Raw genomic sequence first — 20,917 nt, forward strand, 5'->3', positions numbered from 1 at the left:
GGGAGGCCTCGCGGCTCTGCTGATCCCGGTGCTGGGAGGCATATTACCCTTTTACTATATAGGATAGAGGTCTGGTGCACAGGTGGGGGCTGGCTGGTTTGCCCTGAAGGGTGTCCTGGATCAGGGTGGGGGTCCTGCTTGGGTGCCTGGCCAGCCTGGGTGAGGAGCTGATGGCTGTTTGCAGCTGGTCACACCCTCTTCAGTGTGGGGGTCCCCACTGGGGCTCCCGGCCAGTCTGGGTGAGGGGCTGAGGGCTGTTTTCAGGCTGGCGGGTGACTGAAGCTCCCAACCGCTGCTTTTTTTCTTTTTTTTTTAATTCTGGGCCAGCTTTAGCTCTGAGGCTTGGCTCCAGCTCTGAGGCCTCTGCTGCTGAAAGCAGGTATCTGGTTTGTTTGGGTTCTATAACCGAAACACTGTTTCAACTCCAGCTCTGAGATCCCGGCTGGCTGAAAGCAGGTTGCTGGAATTTGTTTAGATTCTATATTTGTAACAATGTTTCAAACTGCAAGCTCAGAGGCCGGCAGTGGCTGGCGGGGAACGTTGGCTTCCTCTGTCACTGAAGCAAGCAAGCCTCATGTTCACTTCAAGTTGCCTGGCTGCCGGCCGCCATCTTGGCTGGCAGTTAATTTGCATATCACCCTGATTAGCCAATGGAAAGGGAAGCGGAGGTATGGCTAATTACCATGTTTCTCTTTTATTATATAGGATTCTAGTTGGTATATAGTTGTAATATAAGTTTTAGGATATTATTACCAAAGTAGATAAAATTAATGAAAAGTTTAAAATCAAATACTGATAAGCTTTTTATTATGCATAAATTGGGTGGTCTAGAACAATTGTTTTCCTAAAGCTTTTATATAATTGAGATTTCAAAACAATGAAAATTGCATCACATTCTTTTCAGCTTTATTGTAATCTCCAATTAAGACTAAGCAAATAGTTGCAGTTATTTAATAAAACATCAGATAATTTAATATTCCTTTTGTTTTCAATTTAATCCAAGTTTTACCAACAAAACTGAACTTTTGTAGACAGTGGTATACATTTTTAGGGGAAAAAGTGTGTATTCTAATGAAGAAAAATATTCTGATCATGAAAGCCATCACTAATGGAATACTAATTATATGCCAGATATTATGCTAAGACATTCATTTCATTTAATTCTTACAAAGTAAGGTATCCATTATAATTCTCATTTTGTAAGAAAGCAAGTATGGATCAGAGATATGAATTTCACAAAATTAAAATATACATAAATCAGAAGATTGCTAAAATAATGAGTGAATGAAAGCAAAAAGAAGATAATCAAATTAGAAAGTGGGTTTTATTTATTTATTTATTTTTAAAATATATTTTTATTGATTTCAGAGAGGAAGGGAGAGGGAGAGCTAGAAACATCAATGGGAGAATCATTGATTGGCTGCCTCCCACATGCCCCCTACTGGGGATCGAGCCCACAACCCAGACACATGCCTTTGACCAGAATTGAACCCGGGACCCAAATTGAACCCGGGGCCCTTCATTCTGCAGGCTGATGCTCTATCCATTGAGCAAAACTAGCTAAGGCAGCCGTGGCCAAACTACGGCCCGCAGGCCGGATCCGGCCAGTTTGAAATGAATAAAACTAAAAAAAAATAAAGACTGTACCCTTTTATGTAATGATGTTTACTTTGAATTTATATTAGTTCACACAAACACTCCATCCATGCTTTTGTTCCGGCCCTCTGGTCCAGTTTAAGAACCCATTGTGGCCCTCGAGTCAAAAAGTTTGCCCACCCCTGAGCTAGTTTGCCCACCCATGGGCTTGTTTTTTAAAGAATTTATTTTTAAAATTTCTTAACTCTGAAATTTTTTAACTTGGCTTTGTTGACATTGGATTTTTAAAAAATGAACTTCAAAGAACTGACTGACCCCTAAATTTTCCACAGTAAGTTGTAACTTAACTTTTTTTAAATCTCTCTAATATTTTTTTGTCTTACAATATAAAATGTAAATGTTCGTTAATAGTATAGAATTAAATGCTCTCAAGTATATGCCATCATAAGGGTTTAAATACTATTTTGTGATGTTGAATAAACAATTACACATAACACAAATTAAACACAGTATTCAGTTGTGAATGATTTAATGAAATACTTGAATTTTTTTTGTTTGTTTTCAGGAAAGTTATATTCAGAATAAAAAGGAAGTATGGGGCATCTGTATTTTTATTGCAGCAGTTGACCTAGATGAGATGCCATTTACTTTTACTGAGCTGCAGAAAAACATAGAAACCAGGTAAAAATTTTTCATCAATATCGCCTCTACTATTAAAGAAAATTACACCTGAACTTTCCTCTTAATAAACATTAGTAAATGAAACATAAAGGACTTAGGTCAACTAATGAACTATCATTCTCTCATGGAGCCCTTAATGAAAGTGTATTTATGCTGAACTTTCTTAAAAATATATCAACTTGTGTCCTGGCAAAATTATCATCATGTCTCTCACTGTCTTTAAACTTTCTTAATTGTAGCGGTTGGATAAAGCCATCTAAAATTAAGTAAAATTGTTGTTTTATTGAAATGAGATACATTAAATTGTTTCATTTTTTGGTAATACTTTTTCTTATTACCTCTATATAAAATGTGGAAACATAGGCCTGGTATAATCATATTTAACTTATTGCAATGATTTTCAACGTGTATCACAAGAATTTTTAAAACATGCATAATATGACTATTTAGTTAGGGGCATTGATCTCCTTTGCCTTAAATTGTCAAGTAATGTGAATGAATCATAATTATACCTACTTTTTTGTCAGGTCAGCAAAATATATATTTTTTTGGTGTGCCACAGTATTTTAGTAATTAGTTTATGTGTGATGAAAAAGGTTGAAAATCGCTGACCTAGGGAATTAGAATTGGTTTCCCTCTTAGAGCTTTCACAGTTTAACTTTATTAAATAAAATTGCTAAATCAAAGTAGTCTTTATTTAGCTGAAAAGTAATCAAAATATTTAAGTAAATTTTCACATTAATTTATCCATTCAGCAAATGATTTAGTGGCTTCAGAAGATTAGAAATAATATGGATGTTTGGATTAACATAAACTGGATTTAAAACTGGGCTCTGTTGTTTTATAAGCTATATGACTTGGAGCAGACTGTTGAGCCTTTAGTCTCAAGTTCCTCATCTGTGAAGTGAAAATTATTAGTTACTTCAGAGAATTATGAGAATTAAGTTATGATGTATAGAGATGTAAATACAGTAAAAACTTGATATAATGGGCTAATTTGGGCGAGGGATCTCCATTAAAGCTGAAAGTCCGTTATATAATAAAGTAGGTTTTCCAAATGCGTATGTTAAATTGACAAATTAATTTACCTATTTTTACTTTTGTAGACATGTTTTGTGTAATTAAGTATGTATGAAAAGTTTTCTATATATATCACTGTAATTTTAAACATATACTCAATAGCTTCAGTAAATGCATGCATTCATGAGTCACATGAATAAACAAAAACACAAGGCTGGGGCTTGGCTTAGTGCACATGGGAACATTGCTCTAACTTGTTAAAGCTGCTGCAGAAAGTCATGCCATTTGACAATAGAACCAATTACCTACTGCACGTGATGTGAGATTATAGCTAATCATTCCCAAATATTGTTTACAAGCCCTGACTGGGATTTAAATATGTAGACTATAGTTGTAGATATATAATATTTATTTATGTTGGTGGAATTACTACAGTGTTTTTTCTAACATATGGCCTGTTCTCTAAAATGTTAATTTAATTATAAGCACATCTTGGCTAAAAGCATTTAAAAATTAACCAGAGTGTTAATTTTCACATGTAACATATGGACTAGAAATTTTGTTTGTTAATTCCGAAATCCGTTAAATCAAGGTCTGCAAAATTGAGGGTTTACTGTAGTTCATAGTCAATACCTGTAACATCTTAGGCACTGACTGGGTCTTAATCTCATTTTTTCTGTAGCCCTGTCTCCCCATTAGCTGCCATACCCCCACAAAAAAAAAAGGAAAGAAAGAAAACTTAAAACAACTGCTAGGATATAATACTATGCCACGTTATAATGATATAAAGATGAGAAATAATCTCTGACCTCAAGAAACTCAATTCAGTGGGGAAGATAAAATTAAACAGATGATTGCAATACAGTATTATATTCATAGACTATTAAATGAATATGACAGAGAAAGGCTATTACATCTTTTATCTATAATATAAAATAATTTTCCTGGCAAAGCTTTTCCCAAACCCTTTTTCTTGAGTATTCACAGAGCAACCTGATTTATAATTTGGGCACGTCATAAATAAATATAGTAATGTATTTGGTATACTTTTTTCTTATGCAACTTTCACTGTTCTGGTAACTATCCAGGAGTGTTATCTGGACAATTGCATCTTAAATGTGCTCTGGTGAAGGACTAGTTGTTTTTTATTTCCAATGTGTTACAGACTGATATTTTTTAAAAAATGTAGTATAAATAAAAATAAAAAATGAAACAAAAAAATCAGAGTAGACATAGGACTAAACTTTTTATTATAAGATTCAGCAGGTGTAAAAGTATTGTCAAATTGCCATAACATGCTTACTCTTAATTTCTGTACTTGTGTTTAATTGGGGACTGGTAACAAACATTTCACAGACCAGTATCTACTCATGGAGCATTGCTCTAGACCAGGCGTGGGCAAACTACGGCCCGCGGGCCGGATCCGGCCCGTTTGAAATGAATAAAACTAAAAAAAAAAGACCGTACCCTTTTATGTAATGATGTTTACTTTGAATTTATATTAGTTCACACAAACACTCCATCCATGCTTTTGTTCCGGCCCTCCGGTCCAGTTTAAGAACCCATTGTGGCCCTCGAGTCAAAAAGTTTGCCCACCCCTGCTCTAGACTATGTAGTTATCAACAGATCTATGTGTCTTAATTATGGCTTTTTATGCCGGCCTGCCTACCTGTCTACCCTGCCTCTGTTTTTCTTCAGAGGAGGGACACAGAAGGAATAGATAGTCACATAAGTTAAACCTAGGAAAAGAAGGCTTTGTATTCACAGTTCACAGTTTTCATGGTGATCCATGGATAGGTAATGCCATATATCTCATTAAAACCGAAACTGAGTGGTTCTTGAATAAATGCTATTCTAAGGTTGATTTTGTTTATTCCTGTATATATCTATACATTTGCTCCACTCTCTTTTCTAAGTAGCAATCTGATCATCTACTCCATATCATTTCTCCCCTCCTTTATTGGATTTTCCACATAGTGTGTCATGACTGCCCTAATCCCTTCTATATCAAGGGAACTTCTAATAACCTTCTCTTTGGGCTTTGTGCCCTTTGCTAATAGCTGAAGTTTTTATTTTTCTAGTTCTCAAGATAACTGTCTGAGTACTGCAGCCCATTTTTTGGAATGAAACCTATAACTTTAGTTGCTGGACAGCCTATGAATGGGTCTGGTGGCTACCCTTGAGGGCAGTTCAGGAATGGGGAGTCAGTTAAAACAGGAGAGGAGAGTACCCATGTGGGGGAGTGGGTAGCTTTGTAAATGCAAGGTGGTTACATAAAGGGAGATTGAATCAATAAATTAAAGATAAATGGATCCTAGGCTTTCTCACTGTCAATGAAGAGTTATAAGCATGAAATGAAACAATTGAGTTTATGTTGGAATTGGATAAATAAATGTGAACTTATGGTTTTAAAAACATATAGGTAAGTAATGGAAATAAATATATAGTTATGTATGTCTTTTATTATCCTTTTTTATATTCTTAATGATAAATAGATGTAGGCATAGGTATGTAGATATAAGGGTATAGGTTGAAGACTAGTGGGTTATTTTTCTCTTCAAATTCTAGGAAAATAAAAAAAAATTAATTCCAAAGGATATAATAGTGATTTGATATAGAGCTAATTATATTTTGAATTGAAATGTCTATGCTTTGAAAATGAAATAAAATAAATTTTTAAAATTGCAATTCACTTTTTTCTATTCTTTCCTTTGTAGTGTCTATAAATTTTTTTACTTACTAAAAGAAATTGATACCAGTACCAAAGTTGATAATGCTATGTCAAGACTGTTGAAGAAGTATAATGTATTGTGTGCACTCTACAGCAAATTAGAAAGGTAAAGTAAAAATTTTGTTAGAATTACACCCTGGTTTTTTATGTCATTGTTCATCATTAGATTCCATCTAGGAACTATTACATATTTAGCAAAGTTCTTAGGTATCTTTTTAAAAATATATTTTTATTGATTTCAGAGAGGAAGGGAGGAAAGAAAAATAGAAGCATCAATGATGAGAATCATTGATTGGCCTTCTCCTGCACACCCCCTTACTGGGGATCGAGCCCAAAACACAGAAAGGCATGTGCCCTGAACAGGAATCACACTGTGACCTCCTGGTTCATAAGTTAATGCTCAACTACTGAGCCACACCAGCCAGGCAAACTTACTAGGTATTACCCCTTAGACTTGTTCCCTTTGCTATAAGTTTTCTTATTAATTCTTTGCTTTTTAATTTATCCAAGTATATGCATCCTGAACGTTTTTTCCAAAATGAATTGTTTTTCTATACTTTCATGTTCCCATTTGTTTTACCAAACTTTAAGCTTAGTTCCCACTTTAGCCTTCTCTGTGAGAAGACTTACAGTTTTGAGTGGAAGAGTGACCTAAATTTAAACTTCTTCCTAATGATGTTATTTAATCTAGAAAGAGAAAACATATTGGTGATGGAAGGTATATGTAATCTATACTACCAAGCCATGATTGTATTCCCAGTGGTGGTTTAGAAGATACTTTATTCAACTAGGAAAAAGATGAAATTCAGATAAACTTAGGTTAAGTTTTTAATATAATAGTACTTTCCGTCCAAGTCTGCACTCCTAGTATTATAGTATTTGGCATGTGCCTATTACTATGTTCATTTTGGGGCTTATTTCATGTGGGTAAAAGAATATGAAAGAATGTTTTGGCTAAATAAGCAGTTTTAAGAGGAGAAGGGAAAAAAGATGTGTCCTTATTAAATATTCAGGGGAGAATGAATATGGAGATAAGAGCTGAAAAGAAACATCTCTTCAAATGGATGTTTTTATTTTTCCTTTTCTTTTTGGTTGGTATGTCAGTCCAACCTCAGAGGTATGATTGTGAGTGAGAAAAGTGGAAAGAAAACTGAAAGATTGGCCTAGGGCTTTTTAAAAAATCCTCACCTAAGGATATTTTTTCCATTGATTTCAGAGAGAGTGGAAGGGAGAGGTGGGGGTGGGAGGGAGGGAGGGAGGGAGAGAGAGAGAGAGAGAGAGAGAGAGAGAGAGAGAGAGAGAGAGAAATATCTATGTGAGAGAGACACATCAATTGGTTGCCTCCTGCATGAGCCCCAACAGGGTCCGGGTATTGAACCTGCAACCGAGGTATGTGCCCTTGACCTGGAATCAAACCTGAGACCTTTTGTTCTGCAGGCTGATGCTGTAACCACTGAGCAAAACTGGCCAGGGTGGCCTAGGGCCTTTTGAAAGAATTTTTCTTGCTTCTGGTTTTTAATTGTAATATGGTAGCATTGGTCATCATTATTTTCTTTTTTAATTGTTTTATTGCTTAAAGTATTACAAAGAGTATTACATATGTCTCCTTTTTCCCCCCGCCTTTAACAATCCCCCGGCCTCCCCTACCACCCAGTGTCTTATATCCATTGGTTATGCTTATATGCATGCATACAAGTCCTTTGGTTGATCTCTTACACCCCCACCCTCCCACCCCTCAACCCTCCCTGGCTTTCCCGCTGTAGTTTGACAGTCTGTTTGAGGCTGCTCTGCCTCTGTATCTATTTTTGATCATAAGTTTATAATGGTCTTTATTATCCATGAGTGAGTGAGATCATGTGGTATTTTTCCTTCATTGACTGGCTTATTTCACTTAGCATAATGCTCTCCAGTTCCATCCATGCAGTTGCAAATGGTAAGAGTTTCTTATTTTTTACAGCAGCATAGTATTCCATCATGTAGATGTACTTGAGTTTTCTAATCCATTCATCTGCTGATGGGCACTTAGGCTGTTTCCAGATCTTAGGTATGGTGAATTGTGCTGCTATGAACATATGGGTGCATATATCCTTTCTGATTGGTGTTTCTGTTTTCTTGGGATATATTCCTAGAAGTGAGATCACAGGGTCAAATGGGAATTCCATTTTTAGTTTTTTGAGGAAACTCCATACTGTCTTCCATAGTGGCTGCACCAGTCTGCATTCCCACCAGCAGTGCACGAGTGTTCCTTTTTCTCCACATCCTCTCCAGCATTTGTAGTTTGTTGATTTGTTGATGATAGCCATTCTGACAGGTGTGAGATGGTATCTCATTGTTGTTTTGATTTGTATCTCTCGGATGATTAGTGACTTTGAGCAAGTTTTCATATGTCTCTTGGCTTTCTGAATGTCCTCTTTTGAAAGGTATCTATTTAGGTCCTTTGCCCATTTTTTTTTTAATGTATTTTATTGATTTTTCACAGAGAGGAAGGGAGAGAGATAGTTAGAAACATCGATGGGAGAGAAACATCGATCAGCTGCCTCCTGCACACTCCCTACTGGGGATGTGCCCGCAACCAAGGTACATGCCCTTGACCGGAATTGAACCTGGGACCTTTCAGTCTGCAGGTAATGCTCTATCCACTGAGCCAAACCGGTTACGGCTGTTTGCCCATTTTTTGATTGGATTGTTTATCTTCCTTTTGTTAAGTTGTATGAGTTCCCTATAAACTTTGCAGATTAGGCCCTTATTAGATATGACATTGGCAAATATGTTTTCCCACACAGTGGGTTTTCTTGTTGTTTTGTTGATGGTTTCTTTTGCTGTTCAGAAGCTTTTTATTTTGATGTAGTCCCATTTGTTTATTTTCTCTTTAGTTTCCAATGCCCTAGGAGCTGTATCGGTGAAGAAATTGCTTCGGCATATGTCTGAGATTTTGTTGCCTTTGGATTCTTCTAGTATTTTTATGGTTTCCCGTCATACATTTAAGTCCTTTATCCATTTTGAGTTTATTTTTGTGAATGGTGTAAGTTGGTGGTCTAGTTTCATTTTCTTGCATGTATCTGTCCAATTTTCCCAACACCATTTATTGAAGAGACTATCTTGACTCCATTGTATATTCTTGCCTCCTTTGTCAAATATTAATTGATCATATTGGTTCGGGCCGATTTCTGGGCTCTCTATTCTATTCCATTGATCTATATGTCTGTTCTTGTGCCAGTACCAGGCAGTTTTGAGAACAGTGGCTTTGTAATACAGCTTGATATCTGGCATGGAGATCCCACATACTTTGTTCTTTTTCAGGATTGCTGCAGCTATTCAGGGTCTTTTTTTATTCCAGATGTATTTTTGGAGAGTTCGTTCTTGGCCTGTGAAATATGCCGTTGGTATTTTAATGGGAAGTGCGTTGAATTTATAGATTGCTTTGCGTAGTATGGACATTTTAATGATGTTGATTCTACCAATCCAAGAACATGGTATGTTCTTCCATCTGTTCATGTCTTCCTCTATCTCTTTTTTCAGCGTCCTGTAGTTTTCTGAGTAGAGTTCTTTTACTTCTTTAGTTAAGTTTATTCCTAGGTAGCTTAATTTTTTTGGTGCGATGGTAAATGGGATTGTGTTTTTAGTCTCTCTTTCTGTAAGTTCACTATTGGTGTATAGAAATGCCATAGATTTCTTGGCATTAATTTTGTATCCTGCTACATTGCCAAACTCATTTATTAAGTCTAATAGCTTTTTGATGGAGTCTTTAGGGTTTTTTATGTATGATATCATGTCATCTGCAAATAAGGACAGTTTTACTTCTTCTTTTCCAATTTGGATGGCTTTTATTTCTTCTTCTTGTCTAATTGCAATGGCTAATACTTCCAGTACTATATCGAACATGAGTGGTGAGAGTGGGCATCCCTGTCTTGTTCCTATTCTTCGGGGAAATGGTGTTAGTTTTTGTCCATTGAGTATGATGTTGGCTGTGGGCTTGTCATATATGGCTTTTATTATGTTGAGGTATGATCCTTCTATTCCCACCTTGCTGAGAGTTTTTATCTCATTATTTTCTTTTGTATTTCTTGTGTAGAGTAGAAGCTCTTTGCATGGGAAAAAATTAAAAATGTTTTTTAGTTCTTAAAAAATAAGTAATTTGGCTAAGGAATGTGAATTAATTGTCAAATACTTGGAAAACACAGAAAAGCATAAATAAGAAAATATGAATGACCCAAACCTTTAACACTGGAGATATTTCTTTCCTTTGGATATTGTTTTACATAGAGTAGATCATATTGTATATATAATTTTTGTCTTGGCTTTTTTTTTTTTTAACCTAATAGGGACTTTCTAAATGCTTTTCTGTCCCTTAAATATGTTTACAAACTTTTATCTCATATCTTGGAGCTTATCCTAAGAATATTATCCTAAATACTAGAAAGCTTTATAGATTTTTATCACAATATTATTTATGCCACTGAACAATTTGAACCAACCTATTGATGCACAACTGAAATAAACAAAATATTAGAAATATAATCTAAGTATATTATATTATAAATATAAATTAAAATTTGATGAGAAGTAATGTCAATATGGAAAAAATTCTTCTAATGTTAAATAAATAAAGCAGGATCTATAATAATAAAAGGGTAGTATGCTAATTAGACTGGACATCATTCTGGATGTCCTGCCAGATGAAGCCAGGGCCGGAGGGAAGTCCGGGTACTGGGTGCAGAGGGAAGCCAGTGCTGGTAGCCGGGGGGGAAGGAAGGCCTACTCTTGCACTAATTTTGTGCATCGGGCCTCTAGTATACTATAACTGCAGAAGGAAGAAACCCAGACACTAATACATTGAATGAAATGACTGGAAAGAAGTGTACCAAAATGTTAACTGAGGCTTTATGTAAGTAACTTAAATATGTGTTACCTGTATAAAAAATTAGGCAAAAACTCTTGATGCTAATATTTAAGAGAAATCTATTCTTCAAAACTGGTAACTCAAAATCTGGTATCAGAAATAATCATCAGACTCTTTCTAGATACAGAATTTTAGTGAGAATGATTTGAAGTACAGTCCTATTTTTTTTTGTTTTGTTTCCTGCTGTGATAATTTTAACTGAATATTTCTAGGTTTTGCTCTGCTTTATGAGATTAGAAATCTTGGGTTTTTGTTTGTGTCTGCCTCTTTCCTTTACCTCCTAGAGATCCATTATACTTATGACTCTCTTGGAAACTAAGGGAGAGTTAGAATATAAAGTTAGAAAATGGAATATGGTACTGACATTTTTGAAGTTTTTAGGTTCTTCCTACCTCCCATTCCCTTTAGGCCAGTGTAAACACTCATTATTTCAGGTTAGTAAATAGGACACAAGGTCAGAGTTCACAAAGAATTTTCTTTAAAGCAGTAGTCTGGTTTGATGCCCTACCAAAAAAGGGAGGCCCCACTAGAGCTTGATGTTGAAGAGAATGTAATTTTTTGAGTTGGACAGATTTGGATTCTAATCTAGACTCCAACATATATTGTATGATCTTGGACATGTGAATTATCTAACTTTACTGGTTAGTTTTCTAATGTGTCAGTTGAGTTCATAATAGTGCCTATTCTGTTAAGGTTATATATATATATATATATATATATATATATATATATATATATACACACACACACACACACACACACACACACACATACATACACACACACTAGAGCCCAGTGCACAAAATTCGTACACTGGGGGTGGGGGGTCCCTCAGCCCAGCCTGCACCCTCTCCAATCCAGGACCCTTTGGGGCATGTCTGATTGCCGGTTTAGGCCCGATCCCTGTGGATCCCTCTTGCAATCTGGGACCACTGGATCCTAACCACTCAGGGCTGCCTGCCTGCCTGATCGCCCCTAACTGCCCTCCCCTGCCAGCCTGATCACCCCCTAACTGCCCTCCTTTGCCAGCCTGATCACCCCTAATTGTCCTCCCCTGCCGACTTGATCATCCCCTAACCTCTCCCCCTGTTGGCCGGATCGCCCCATAACCACTCCCCCCTGCCAGCCTGATTGCCCCCTCGCTGCTCCCTCCACTGGCCTGATTGCCCTTCACTGCCTCTGCCTCGGCCCCTGCCACCATGGCTTTTTCCAGAAGATGTCCTGAAGATGTCTGGTCTAATTAGCATATTACCCTTTTATTAGTATAGATTTTATTGATTGATTTTAAAGAGAGAGAGGAAGTGGGGGGGGGGGTGTGCAGAGAGAAAGAGGCAGGGAGAGAGAGACATTGATTTGTTCCACTTATTGATGCATTCATTGGTTGTTTCTTGCATGTGCCCTGACCAGGGATCGAACCTGCAACCTTGGTGTATTGGGACAGTGCTTTAACTGAGCTACCCAGCCAGGGACTGTTAGGTTTTTTTAAATGTATTAAATGAGGTAATAGACCAGCAGTCGCCAACCGGTGGTCTGCGAGGTCTGAAAGGTTGGCAGCTGCTGGCATTAGACAATGTTGAGTCCAGTACCTGGTGTAAACATAGTAACCTTTTCCATGAATCTTAGTTCTTTTAAACAAAAATTCTGGCCAAATTTGTGAAAATATGCATACCATATGTCCCCGCCCTCCCCCCCCCCCCAAAGAATCACAATTGACATTGGCAACCCAAGTTTCTTAAAAGTCCTGTATAATAAAATTTGTTGAATCTGTAGAGTTGGGTATTTCCTAAATTTATTAAGTTACTAATATATGTTTATATGTATTAAACATCAATTAAATATTCTGGAACTAGTGTTTTGTGGAATTTAAGAAATTTTAGGCTATCACCTGTTTTATTGAAAATAAATTAAGAAACTATAATAAGCATTGACTAAGTGACTCTTAGTACCTGGCTATATGTTAGGTGCTGGGGATACAAAATCATATGACACTGTGATCACCAAGAAGCTTACAGGAGGGGGGAAAATGATGGCTGGATAGGCAGACATGTCACAAGCCTTATCCCGGAGCAGAGAGAAGGAGCATCTAAATCAAATAATGTCCACCTGGAATTGGCTAAGTAGACACAGCTGGTGAGACAATTTGCAGAGTACACCTGGAGAACAGTAGGATTGGGGATCTGGGCTGGAGAGAGTCACGAGACCACCGAGTAGAGAGGGTCAGAAGGAAGCTGCATGGCACCAAGTCTGTGTCCCTTGGGGACAGGTATAACATTCAACTGTAGAATGGAAGTCCACAGGGCAGCTGGTGGCAGGGGATTCTAGATCTAAGTCCACAGCCATAAGAGACTAAGCCCAGAGGGGTGGCCTGAAGAACTGCTCAAGCCCCACGGTGCCAGGAGAGAGAAACTAGTATTCATGCAGTTGTTTTACCTCTGTTTGTTCTTGGCTTTTATTTGCTAAACCCAGTTCATAGGACCTTTCAAATACAAGCACTCACTCTTGGCTGAGGTGCAGGTGGAGGTGCAGACTTGTGGAGTCTGGGGAGAGGTAACCAGAAGTCCAGCACTGGAACATTCCTGACTTCTCTGGACCTAAGCATCCATTTTTCTCCTGAAGAGCCAGCCCCTCCAAGCAGCCTGAAGGCAGCTAATACAGCCATGCCCAGACTACACCCAGAGTAGTACAAAGGACACAAAAAATCTGAATAGCCCTGAAGAACCCTCAAGGACTGATTTGACTAGCTGTTCAGTTCCAGAAAGCGATACAGAAACTTCCCTACCTATAGTCCTGTCAGAAACAGATGCTTGAGAGATTAAAATTGACAACAGGCAGACAGGCTAAGTGGGCAGATTGGTTCTGCCTGCTTGCAGTCAAGGCTGTGGAGATAGACACAAACAAAGGAGCAGTGGATCACTTGGAACTTCAACGTGGTGCTGACTACCTAACAGGAAACTGAGAAGTGGTAGAACAGAAGAGTGGGATATTAAACCAGCCCCCATGGAGCATTAGAACTCAGCTGAAATAAACGACACTTCATATTTTTATTTTTTAATCTTTTATTTAAAAACATTTATTTTTTTTCACATTATTTTTCTTCATTCTATTTTTATTTTTTTATTATTCTACTAGAGGCCCGGTGCACAAAAATTTGTGCACTCGAGGGGGGGGGGGCGGGGGGGGGGGGAAGGGAGGTCCCACAGCCCGGGCTGTGCCCTCTCGCAGTCTGGGACCTCTCAGGAGATAATGACCTGCTGGCTTAGGCCTGCTCCCGGGTGGCAAGGGCAGGCCCAATCCCTAGGTCAGCTGTGGGCAAACTACAGCCAGCTTGAAATGAATAAAACTAAAAAAAAAAAAGACCGTACCCTTTTATGTAATGATGTTTACTTTGAATTTATATTAGTTCACACAAACACTCCATCCATGCTTTTGTTCCGGCCCTCCAATCCAGTTTAAGAACCCATTGTGGCCCTCGAGTCAAAAAGTTTGCCCACCCCTGCCCTAGGTGCAGCCCCGGGTCGGGCTCAGAGCAGGGCCGATTGGGGAGTTGGGGCTCCGCCCCCTGTCATGCACCGAGCAGGGCAGATTGGGAGGTTGCAATGCCACCCTTAGTCATGCTCAGGGTAGGGCCGATTGGGGGTTGGGGCACCGCCCCCTGCCATATTCAAGGCAGGGTTGATGGAAAGGTTGCAGCGCCACCCCCTGTCACTCACAGAGCAGGGCCCATCAGGGGGATTGGGGCTCCGTACCCTGTCACGCACAGAGCAGGGTCGATCAGGGGGTTGGGGAGCTCCCCCCTGTCACGCACAGAGCAGGGCCGATCAGGGGGTTGAGGAGCTCCCCCCTGTCACTCACAGAGTAGGGCCAATAGGGGAGTTGGGGCACTGCCCCCTGTCACACACAGAGCAGGGCGAATCAGGGGGTTGGGGAGCTGCACCGTGTCACACTCAGGGCAGGGCCGATGGGGAGGTTGTGGCTCTACCCCGTCACACACAGAGCAGGGCTTGTGGGGGGCGGTTGGGGTGCCGCCCTCTATCACCCACAGAGCAGGGACGATCGGGGGGTTGGGGCGCCACCACTGTCACATTCAGGGCAGGGCCGATGGGAAGGTTATGGCTCTACCCCGTCACACACAGAGCAGGGCCAATCAGGGGGTTGGGGCCCCGCACCCTGTCACACACACAGCCGCAGGGTGATCAGGGGGTTGGGGAGCTCCCCCCTACGAGGCACAGAGCAGGGCTGATCAGGGGGTTCGGGCGCCTTCCCCTGTCACGAACAGAGCAGGGCGGATAGGGAGGTTGTGGCCCCGCCCCCGTCACACACAGAGCCGCAGGGCTATCAGGGGGTTTGGGCACTGCCCCCTGTCACACTGATCCCAGTTCTGGGAGGCCTTGCGGCTCTGCTGATCCCAGTGCTGGGAGGCATATTACCCTTTTACTATATAGGATAGAGGCCTGGTGCACGGGTGGGGGCTGGTGGTTTGCCCTGAAGGGTGTCCTGGATCAGGGTGGGGGTCCCCACTGGGGTGCCTGGCCAGTCTGGGTGAGGGGCTGAGGACTGTTTGCAGCTGGTCACACCCTCTTCAGTGTGGGGGTCCCCACTGGGGTGCCCGGCCAGTCTGGGTGAGGGGCTGAGGGCTGTTTTCAGGCTGGCGGGTGACTGAAGCTCCCAACCGCTCCTTTTTTTCTTTTTTTATTCTGGGCCAGCTTTAGCTCTGAGGCTTGGCTCCAGCTCTGAGGCCTCTGCTGCTGAAAGCAGGTATCTGGTTTGTTTGGGTTCTATAACCGAAACACTGTTTCAACTCCAGCTCTGAGATTTGGCTGAAAGCAGGTTTCTGGGGTTTTGTTTAGATTCTATATTTGTAACAATGTTTCAAACTGCAAGCTCAGAGGCTGGCAGCGGCAGGCGGGGAATGTTGGTTTCCTCGGTCACTGAAGCAAGCAAGCCTCATGTTTGCTTCAAGCTGCCTGGCTGCCGGCCGCCATCTTGGCTGGCAGTTAATTTGCATATCACCCTGATTAGCCAATGGGAAGGGTAGTGGAGTGACACCAATTTGCATGTTTCTCTTTTATTAGTGTAGATTTTACTTTATTTTTTATTTTTTTCCTTTTTTAAATTTTGTTCTTCTTATCCACTCATTCGCTTTCTACCTCCTCTATACTGAACCAATATAGCGAATATCATTTTTGCTCTCTTTTCTCTTTCATAATTCTCTTTTTTTCTGGTGGTCACTTATATTGGGGTTATCAGTGTTGTGAGTACATTAGTGTTTTGTTCCTTTTGTGTCATGTCTTGTCGAATTTGACATGCTTTCACTAAACAATCACTGATTTGATTGCTGGTCAGGGCACATGCCTGGATTGCAGTCTCAATCCCCAGTAGGGTGAGTGCAGGAGGTGGCCGATAAATGTTTCTCATCATTGTTTCTATTTTTCCCTTTCCCTTCCTCTCTATCTAAAAAAAAAAAAAAAATCAATAAAAACATATATTTTAAAAAGCTTACAGTAAATATATTTTGTAATAAAAATGTATAATAATGCATGTAATGCATGTGTAGAGGATTATATCTAAGAAGTAGAAATTAATAATAAGCAAAATATTGTATATGTTGAAGGTGGTTATGGGGTGCTTTTGGTCAGGAAAAACTTATAGAAAGCAATATCTGAATAGGGTTTAAAGGATAAACAGAAACTCACCTAACAAAATGTGTAGGAACTGGGACTGAGCATCCTAGGCAGAGTGATTAGTATGTGTACAAAGCCAAAGCAGTACCATGATGTATTTTAATATTTATAGAGGCTGAAAGGTAGGAAGGGATCAGATTGATAGTGAATTAGACTTTCTCCTGCAGATGATGGGGAGTCATTGAGTTTAAGCAAGGGAGTAGTAATATAGTCATATTTGGCCTTATGAGGTTCACCTGGGTTTAATATAGTCATATTTGGCCTTATAAGGTCACTCAGGTCTTTGTAAAAGGGATTACAATGTTTATTTACTGGTTACATGAGATAATCCAGTGTTTACTGGCCTTGAAGTAGACTGGCAGGGTTTTAAAATTTCATTTGTACTGTTTTCTGGAGAGCAGCTGGGAAGATTAACTGTGATATCAAAATCTGTTTATTTAAGGTTATACTTTAGGCACATACTAGAGGCCTGGTGCATGAAAATTGTACATGGGCGTAGGGTCCCTAGGCCTGGCCAGCAGTCAGGCCCCATCTGGGCCTTCCCACTGCCGGTTGCCAGCTGGGGCTTTCCTTCATTCTGCACCACCCCCTGGTGGTCAGCACACGGCATAGCGAGCGATTGAACTCCCGGTCTCTAGGACAAACTCCTGAGGGGACAATTTGCATATTAGGCTTTTATATATATATTAGAGGCACGGTGCACAAAAATTAGTGCACTCGGCGAGGGGTCCCTCAGCCCGGCCTGTGCCCTCTCGTAGTCTGGGACCTCTCGGGGGATGACCACCTGCTAGCTTAGGCCTGCTCCCCGGGGGGTTGGGCCTAAGCTGGCAATCAGACATCCCTCTGGCAGCCTGGCAGCCCTTGGGGGATCTCCACTTGCCAGCGGGGAGCAGACCTAAGCTGCAGTCAGACATCCTTAGTGCTGCTAAGGAGGCAGGAGAGGCTCCCACCACCACCGCTGTACTGGCAGCCATCAGCCTGGCTTGTGGCTGAGCAGAGCTCCCCCATATGGGAGCGCACTGACCACCAGAGGGCAGCTCCTGCATTGAGCGTCTGCCCCCTGGTGGTCAGTGTGTCATAGTGACCAGTCATTCCTAGTCTTTCTGCTGTTAGGGTCAGTTTGCATATTACCCTTTTACTATATAGGATAGTGGCCTGGTGCACGGGTGGGGGCCGGCTTGTTTGCCCTGAAGGGTGTCCTGGATCAGGGTGAGGGTCCCCCTGGGGTGCCTGGCCAGCCTGGGTGAGGGGCTGATGGCTGTTTGAAGCTGGTCACACCCCCTTCAGGGTGGGGGTCCCCACTGGGGTGCCTGGCCAGTCTGGGCGAGGGACTGAGGGCCGTTTTCAGGCTGACTGGCGATTGAAGCTCCCAGCCTCTCCTTTTTTTCTTTTCCTTTTTTTGTTCTGGGATTTATTTACCTTCTATAATTGAAACTTTGTTGTCGTCACTGGAGCTAAGAGCAGGGCTCCTATTCGCTCCAGCTCTGTGGCCACAGCCTGCTGAAAGCAGTTATCTGGGGTTTGTTTAGCTTCTATAATTGAAACTTTGTTGCTGTCACTGGATCCAAGGTGGGATCCTTGGCTTCCTCCATCACTGGAGCAAGCAAGCCTCCTGTTCGCTTCAGCTGCGTGGCTGCCGGCCATCATCTTGGTTGGGTTAATTTGCATGTCTTGCTGATTAGTCAGTGCGAGGCATAGCGAAGGTATGGCCAATTACCATGTTTGTCTATTAGATAGGACTAGAGGCCCGGTGCACAGAATTCATGCACAAGGGGGGGAGTCCCTCTACCCGGCCTGCACCCTCTCACAATCTGGGACTGCTGGTTCCTAACCACTCACCTGCCTGCCTGCCTGGTTGCCCCAAACCACTCTTCCCTGCCAGCCTGGTCGCCCCAAACTGCCCTCCTCTGCTGTCCTGTTTGCCCTTAACTGCCCTCCCCTGCCGTCCTGGTCACCCCTAACTGCTCTCCCCTGCCAGCCTGATCGCCCCTAACCACCACTGCCTCGGCCCCCGCCACTGTGGCTTTGTCTGGAAGGACATCTGGATGGATGTCTGGAAGATGTCCAGTCTAATTAGCATATTACCCTTTTATTAGTATAGATATGGCAACAGGCTGTAGTGATTACAACTTTAGAAAAGCTAAACAAATCCAGGTATGAATATTAATTTTTTCTTTTAAAACTATGTGCTAGGGAAAAATACTTAACTTTTCTAAACCTCAATTTCAATCTGTAAAATATAGCTAATAAGGCTTTCTTTTTAGGGTAATATAAGAATTAACTAAAATAATGTTACTGGTTATCTTGTCTCCTAGAACATGCTAAGGGCTTTTTAAACAGTAGTTTTTTAAAGCTATTTTTTACAATATTAGTGCTGTCTCATAGAAATACAGTGCAAGGGCCCTAACCAGTTTGGCTCAGTGGATAGAGTATCATCCTGCAGACCAAAAGGCCCCAGATTCAATTCTAGTCAAGGGTTGTGGGCTCGATCCCCAGTAGGAGGTATGCAGGAGGCAGCCGATCAGTGATTCTCTCTCATCATTGATGTTTCTATCTCTCTCCCCCTCTCTCAAATCAATAAAAATCTATTAAAAATAATAATTAAAAATGTACTTAAAAAAATAGAAATACAGTACAAGACATGCATTTTAAATGTTCTAGTAGCTACATGACAAAAAAGTAAAAAGGAACAAGTGCAATTAATTTTAACACTATTTAACTGATATATCTTAAAATATCTCATTTCAGCATGTATCATTCACACAAAAATTGTACACAGAAATTCATAGCATTATTCACAGTAGCCAAAAAGTGAAAACAACCCAAATGTTTGTCAACTAATGAATGGATAAACAAAATAAGATATATCCATGTCTATCAAATAATGAATGGATAAACAAAATATGATATACTTCCATATGATGGAATATTACTCATCCATAAAAGGGAGTAAAATACTGTTACATGCTACAACATAAATGAACCTCAAAAACAAAGCTGAGTGAAAAAAGCTAGACACAAAAGTCTAGACACAGCATATCCATAGAGACAGAAAGTAGATTAGTGATTGCCAGGGAGTGGGAAGTGATGGGAGTGGGGAGTAAGGGCTCTTACGTATTGAGTTTTCTTTATGAGGTGATAGAAATATTCTGGAATTAGATAGTGGTGATGGTTGTCTAAAAAGGTGAATATAATAAAAATTATTCAATTTATAGACTTTAAAATTTTATGTTATGTGAATTACATTTCATTAAGAAAACAAAAAGCCAATATAAAAGTTATTAAAGAGATATTTTACATTTTTTCTCTAAGTATTTTTTAATACTTCAGTGTGTAATTTACATTTACAGCACAGCTTCATATGGACTAGTCACATTTCAGGTGTTCATTATTCGTAGGTGCTTGTGACTACCATATTTGATAGCACAGATATATACAGAATGTAATTATCTTCACTATAGAGAATTTTATTCTTAGTTATATTAAGTTACAAAATGATAACTAGAAAAACAATACATTTGACATTAAACATTTTTTTCTATAATTTAAAAAATTCATTTTTTATTACTGTTTTTTATTACGTTAGTTTTCTGTGTATATATTTTTGATTTATATATTTTTTTGTGACTGGCTTGTTTCATGTAGCATATTTTCATGGTTCACCCATGTTGTAGCATAGTTCAGTATTTCATTACTGTTATGGAATAATATTCCATTGTATAACTATACATTTTATTTATCCTTCCATCAGTTTATAGACATTTGAGTTGCATGTCTTTGAAGTAGTTGAGAGTATAAAGGAGAGCAGTGTTTTTACTTGTATGTAGAGTTTGTTATTTTAACTTTCTTATTTACCATGTCTTATTCTTTTCATTTGTTCCCATTGATTCAATTTATCATCTAGTGTCATTTATTTCACTAAAGTTTTGATCCCATCGACCTTCTTTGTGCTGCTGTTTCCACATACATTACATTTCTGTATGTTATAGGCCTAACAACACAATTACATATATAGGGTTATACAGTTGCCTTTTACTTCAATTAGGAGAAGAAAGGAGAAAAAATATGCAATGACAATCTTTTATAGTTACATAATTACCTATACCAGTGCTTTTTATTTTTTCATGTAGATTTCATGTGAATTACGTCTTGGGTCACTAGTTTTCAGCTTGAAGAACTTCTTAATTCACTGTTTTTTTTGTAAGGTGAATCTACTCTCTATACATTTCCTGATGTTGTTTGGGATGCCTTTCTTTCAGTTTTCCTTTTGAGTTGTAATTTTGGCAGATAGATGATTCCTGTTTGACT

The 20,917-nt window shown here is 39.8% G+C and overlaps 1 protein-coding gene across 2 annotated transcripts in view; it reads left to right on the top strand.

Moving 5' to 3' along the window:
• Positions 1 to 20,917, top strand: part of RB1 (RB transcriptional corepressor 1) — a gene marked incomplete at its 3' end in the record, with an annotated part of 218,847 nt that overhangs the window by 33,100 nt on the left and 164,830 nt on the right. For both annotated transcript variants that reach the window (XM_081082780.1, XM_081082781.1), the window contains exons 3-4: positions 2,162 to 2,277; positions 6,015 to 6,134. In XM_081082780.1, coding sequence (XP_080938906.1) covers positions 2,162 to 2,277; positions 6,015 to 6,134 — 236 coding nt within the window. The remainder of the gene's footprint in view (positions 1 to 2,161; positions 2,278 to 6,014; positions 6,135 to 20,917) is intronic.

The sequence above is a fragment of the Myotis nattereri genome (assembly GCF_964212035.1).
Source record: "Myotis nattereri genome assembly, chromosome: 2".
NCBI lineage: Eukaryota > Metazoa > Chordata > Mammalia > Chiroptera > Vespertilionidae > Myotis > Myotis nattereri.